General features: G+C 32.4%; 1 protein-coding gene and 1 long non-coding RNA gene across 2 annotated transcripts; one reads left to right on the top strand and one right to left on the bottom strand.

Annotated features, from left to right (window-relative positions):
* Window positions 1-437: 437 nt before the first annotated feature.
* LOC125842744 (uncharacterized) lies at window positions 438-1,559 on the bottom strand. Its single transcript, XM_049522063.1, has one exon. The coding sequence runs from the start codon at window positions 1,557-1,559 to the stop codon at window positions 438-440; it is 1,122 nt and encodes a 373-aa protein (XP_049378020.1).
* A 1,996-nt stretch (window positions 1,560-3,555) lies between these two features.
* Window positions 3,556-4,575, top strand: LOC125841965 (uncharacterized). Its single transcript, XR_007443853.1, has 3 exons — window positions 3,556-3,720; window positions 3,836-4,061; window positions 4,154-4,575. It is a non-coding gene; the product is annotated as an uncharacterized LOC125841965 (long non-coding RNA).
* Window positions 4,576-6,000: the final 1,425 nt, after the last annotated feature.

Here is a 6,000-nt window from a genome sequence, read left to right as displayed (position 1 = left end):
CTTTCTCTCTTGTAGTATTTCACTTGTACTCTTTTGGAGTGAAATAAATATTGGTTGGTTGTGTCCGAGAAGTAGGCAAAAGAAAACAAAAGTTTGCCGAACCTCGTTAATTCCTGGTGTTCTTTTTATTGTTGTCTCATCTACTATTTATTAGCTACCTTTAGATATAGCAGTTGTGATTTCATCACTCTCTATATATTCGGCTTCCGCAACACATATATCATATTCAAGACTTGAGGCATCTTCCAGTAGCTATATATATATATATATATATATATATATACATATTTTTATTTTTTTTAATCTAATTTGAAGAAAGATTTGCTTATTCTAAACAACTTGGTCAACACGAAACAGGAAGCAGATTCGAAAACAGGAAACACATTTTGACAAATATATATATAAGTAATACAATAAAAGATAAAATTGAACAGAAACTAGATGGTAATACATCTTTTGAGCTCATCTAAGATTGCAATAATGCTGGGGAGATGGTTAGCATAAACTGTTCCAGCGAGTGTCTCATGGACAGAGGCTAGTGATGGTTTGAAGGGATAGATGACAGAAGGAACTCCATAGCTTATGTCGCTATAATCTGCAACTTTTTTGATTGTATTCCTATCAAAATCATATTCATACAGATATCCACCACCAACTAGGAATAGGACCTCTTTACCGTCAATGTAGATTGGAAGACAAGCATAAGTGCGTGGCTCGAAAGCAGGGGAAACTCTCCAATTTCTGCTTTCAAAATTATAAACAGCAATGATTGTCCATTTGTGGTAGGTATGAACGAATGTAAGCTGTCCTTGCACCATAACTAACTTTCGACTGGAACAGTGCCAGATCCTCGCATTTGGATTTGGCTTATGATGAATACTGATGAACTTGGACGGGTTAAGAATTGTAGCCTCTTCTCTCTTTGCATCAAAAACAAGAATAAGTCCATCATGTATGACCCAATGCAAGAGGGAACCGTGCTCAGGTTTTTTAATACTAATCCTTTTAGCCCTTGTGAGTTGAAATTCACGCCACATTAACCCATATGGCTCAAGTATATGAATTTTATATTTTGGTTTTCGTTGATCCAGTATCTCAAGGGTTACCAATTTATATTGATCTGAAGCAGGGTAATCAACAAATAAGCGTGCATGATCAATTACCCTACGACGATAATGGTCAGGGTATGGTATGAATTGATGAGCTCCAGTTATAGGATTGAAAATACAGAATAGCCCAAGTCGAGAAAAGACAAGTAGAAGCAGACCCTTGGATTCAGCCACAATCCTAAATCCAAAGGGTTCAGTATGAAACGGGCCATCGATTGTTGGGATACTAAGGTTTTTGAAGTATTTTTGTAAGCCACTGGTTTCACCATTTACTTTATAAGCCAAAACTAGTGTTGACAACTTTTGATGTTGGAACAAAGTTTTACAAAATTTAGGATCAGAGATCCATCGATTAAAATTCTTGCTTATAACTTTACATTGAATAGCAAGTTTCAAAGGCAGGTAGGAGATGATCTCTGCAACTAAATCATCATTCAGATTCATACTCATTGATTCGAACCGTTTGATCTTCCCAAACGCAAACAAAATATGTACTCCCCACTTAACCTAAAACGTGATTCCGCTTTCTCACTAATTAATTATATTAGGGTTATATTTATAAGAAGAAAAAAAATTTGGCCCGAAAACTTGGCAGATATTTTACCTATATTATTTTACCTTTTTAAATATTTTTATCCTTTTAACTTTAATAGTGTACCTTTTAATTAAAAATAGAAAAAAGCTTAGTTTAGTTTAAAATAAAAAAGATATTATAGATTTTTAAAATTTCTGCCCGCCATTTAACATTACCCTATTTATAATACCAGGGTAAATAAATATACTATGTTATTACCATTTGGGTAAAACATTTAATATAACCTTCAATTTTGAGATTTATAACAAATATACTAAAACCAGTTTTCTATTTGACATAGACATGAACCATAAATTTTAACACTTCCAAATCTATTAAAATTTCACTTTCTATAAGGTTTTGTTGAACGAATTTTTTCACTTCTTTTCCAAGTAAATTAACAAAATTATGTAGGTTATTTTGCTTAGAAGCATACTTAAAATAGAATTATCTTTTTTTAACAAACACTATTCTTCAATGCCAAATCAGTCGATAAAGTTATCAGCATTCAAGCCTTCTTTTTTGCTTTACTTTTAAAATAAAATAAAATTAAAGACTTCTTTTTGCTTACTCAAAATCTATTGGGCATTTTTCTTTTAAATTTAATTTGTTGAATAACTAATACCTGCGGTGCTTTCTCGATCAACTATCTGACTTATTCAAACGACGGTGAACCAAAACATGAAGAAGTGCAATGCAAAAGAACGCCTTCTTTCTGGAGGCCTCGGGCAATGGAAGATGAACAATCGCTAAGGAATAGCTTGAACTAAGAGGAAGTGAAGTAATACTTGGCCAATTCCTGAATAAAAATATGAATTGACAATTTTACCCTTCACTCTCAATCAAAAATACAACACTTCTTTTTAGATTAACATTCAGATCTTTTCTCCATATCTGTAGATCTAGAATGGCTCTTCATCTTCCAGGCAATTAGATTGAAAAACTTTCAATCTGGCGTTCGTTCTTTGAGGTTAGAAGTTCTGAAACTCAAAATTTGGCTAATCTTTTTTTATTTTCTTCTTCTTCTCCTCCTGTTTTCTCTTTTTGTGTTTTTTCTCCTGTTTTCTCTTTTTGTGTTTTTCCTCTTGTTAATCTGATGAGAGACGAATGAAATTCTAGATCTTCTCAATATTTTCTAGTTAAGTTGATGTGAGTTTTATTTTGTTTGTTCAAAAATCCTGCTTTCTGAAAAATGGGTTCATTAAGTTTAGTTGTTTTAGCTTCTAAAACTGCAAAAGATGAATATGTATTTGCAGTTTGACAATATAGTATTAGTATTCTTGCTATTGAAGCCAAACAAAAATAAACATTTTACCCTGTTTTTCATTGTTACTTTTCATTATTATTTTTAATAAAATTGAACATTCTAGTAGGAAACCATTTATTACCTTCCTATTATACACATTTAATGTATCTGCAATAATTAGTTAAGTAACATGATTGATACTTTTTTTTTCTTTTTGGATTCAATTTGATAATGATGTTGCAATTTTTAAATGGAAAATAAGTGTAAATGGATTCTCAGCAATTGTGCGATTTTGAATGCTTTATCATCCTTGAGGAGATTGTGGTGCATTCGTATATTGTCCTTATTTATTTTTTTATGGTTATTTATAGCATGTTATTAAGAAACCAATTTAGAAATAGGCGTCTCATTCAATATTGTATGAGTGCTAGAATTCCTAAAATCTTGTCTCATCTAAATGTCTCATTCACGACAATGATATTGTATGTATTGACAAGCTTAGGATGGATAGAAATGCCTTTCACATTTTAGCCTCCTTAGCAAAGAATATTGAAGGGTTGATTGACAGTAAAAATATGTCGAGTACTGAAAAGTTAGCAGTGTTCTTAAATATTTTGGATCATCACGACAAGAACAAGTTTGTCAAAGTTAATTATATTAGATCGGGCTGGAGTGTAAGTCGAGCCTTTAATGAATGTCTAAGAGCTATTCTTAAACTAACTCTAGTGTTACTTGTTAAACCTAATCCGGTGCTCGAAGATGATACTGATGATCGATGGAAATGGTTTAAGGTAGGTAAATTTCAATCTAACATTTGATTTACTACAAACAAACTTGAAATATTATGGTGAAAGTATTTTTATTTTTAACAGTCCTTTAGTATTTAGAGTTGAACTTATCTTATAGGGTTGTCATGGTGCATTGGATGGTACTTACATTTCCATTAGAGTTGAAGCAATATATAAGCCAAGATACAAAATACGAAAAGGAGATATAGCAACTAATGTCTTGGGGGTTTGTGATATAAATCTCAACTTCATTTATGTATTACCTGGTTGGGAGGGATCAGCCGCTGATGGTCGTGTATTGCGAGATGTTGTTGTACGAAAAAATGGGTTGAAAGTACCTCAAGGTATGCTAAATAATATGCAGACCCTTATCTATTTCTACTACATCAAAATAGAAAAATATTTAAAGTAATTATATTATTGTTTACATTTTTAGGCAATTACTATTTGTGCGATGGAGGAAATACAAATGGAAATGGTTTTCTGTCTCCCTACCGAGGATATAGATATTGGATAAAGGATTGACAGGGTAACAATCCATCACCTCGATGTCGAGAAGAGCTCTTTAATATGAAGCATTCTAGGGCACGTAATGTTATTGAAAGATAATTTGAACTATTAAAAGGACGTTGGGAAATTCTTAGAAGTCCTTCGTGGTACTCGGTTAAGGTTCACAATAGAATTATTAGTGCATGTTGTTTGATACACAATTTCATCGGAAGAGAGATGGAAGCTGACCCCTTAGATGTGGAAATGGAATTCCACATGGAGAATCAACAAGAACCTGAAAATATTAATACAATTGAAGCATCTGATGAGTGGACCACTTGGACGGATGAACTAGCTCAATCTATGTGGAATGAAAGATTGGAAAATCAATTTGTATAATTTTAAACTATGAGGTCACTATGGGTGTGCTTATGCACTTTTGTTTTTGGTTTTCAAACATTTTTTATTTTGTGAAAATGAATGGTCAATTTTTTGTATGTCTCACATTGTTGTTTGTACAGAAAAATAGTGAATCTTAATGTATATCTATTATTTTTAAATATAAGTAGTGAATTTGTATATATGTCTTCACATTATCTTTTTCCCAGATCAATCAAGTTGTATTACAATTTATTTGGTTATAATTGAAATAATTTACTAGTAAGTTGTAACTTACTATTACTTGTGATTTCATTTATAATTTTACAGATTGAAATGACTAGTTCTACTGCTGCAACATCTAACACGTCCAGAAAGAGGGGAAGAAAATCAACACCTTCATCTCTAAGGGTATGGACTCCAGAAGAGGAACTTACTCTTGTAGATGGATTAAAAGAATTGTGTGTTAATGGTAGGAGAGGAGATAATGAAACCTTTAGACATGGATATTTAATGGAATTGGAACACTACATGAATGCTCATCATCCTAACTGTGGATTGAAATCTCTACCACGTGTTGATACTAAAATAAGAGCATGAAAAAAGAGTTATGCAACCACATCGTTACTAAAGAGTCGAAGTGGTTTAGGATTCCAATATAGTGATGGACGTATCTTAGTTGATGATCCAAAAGCTTGGGATGATTTGATAGAGATGATTTATATTTAGTTTAAATCATTAGAGAATTGCTACTTACTTATATTTTCTCTTGGTTAATAGATCTTTGTCTTTGGAATATTGCCAGTTACTTCATGTACTTGTTCTTTATTTTCTTAGGTTGATCTAAATGCCAAGTCAATGAACTTTAAAAATGGCCATTATTTGCTGACTGGAAAGAGATATTTGGCAAGGATAGAGCTACAGGAGAGTTTGCCAAAGGGCCAGAAGATGTTGAAGAAATAGAAAGAATTGAAGCTCAAGAAATTAATAATGGCATGTCTCTGGGATTTCCTTTTGTTGTTATCGACGTAGATGATGTTTCAGGAAAAAGTGAAGATCAAGCTACTCAAGAGGAACCTAATGTATCAACTGGAGCAACACAAAGTCCATTTACTGCTCAAGATGACCCTAATGAATTAACTGGAGCAGTACAAAGTTCATTCACAACTCAAAAAGGTGAAACTCATCAATCTCATAAATAAGGTAATAATTTTAAAGCATCGTCTTCTAAAGTCAACGCAAAAGGTAGAAGCAAAAAAAGAAAAATAGTTGAAGATGATAATGAGACGGTTCTGAAAAGTTTGATGGAGGTGATGAAATAATTCACTGAAAGTCATGATAAGAGGATGACTTCTTTAATTGACAAGCTAGGAGAGCTTGATCTATCTGAGATTCGTGGTAAGATATTTTCTATTA

The sequence above is a fragment of the Solanum stenotomum genome, chromosome 10 (assembly GCF_019186545.1).
Source record: "Solanum stenotomum isolate F172 chromosome 10, ASM1918654v1, whole genome shotgun sequence".
In the NCBI taxonomy this organism is placed as follows: domain Eukaryota; kingdom Viridiplantae; phylum Streptophyta; class Magnoliopsida; order Solanales; family Solanaceae; genus Solanum; species Solanum stenotomum.
The sequence above is the reverse complement of the archived record's forward strand: the minus strand, read 5'-3'. Positions and strand labels throughout refer to the sequence as shown.

Coding starts and splice junctions, on each gene's coding strand:
- LOC125842744 (XM_049522063.1), bottom strand. CDS start 1,559: ATGAGTATGAATCTGAATGATGATTTAGTTGCAGAGATCATCTCCTAC.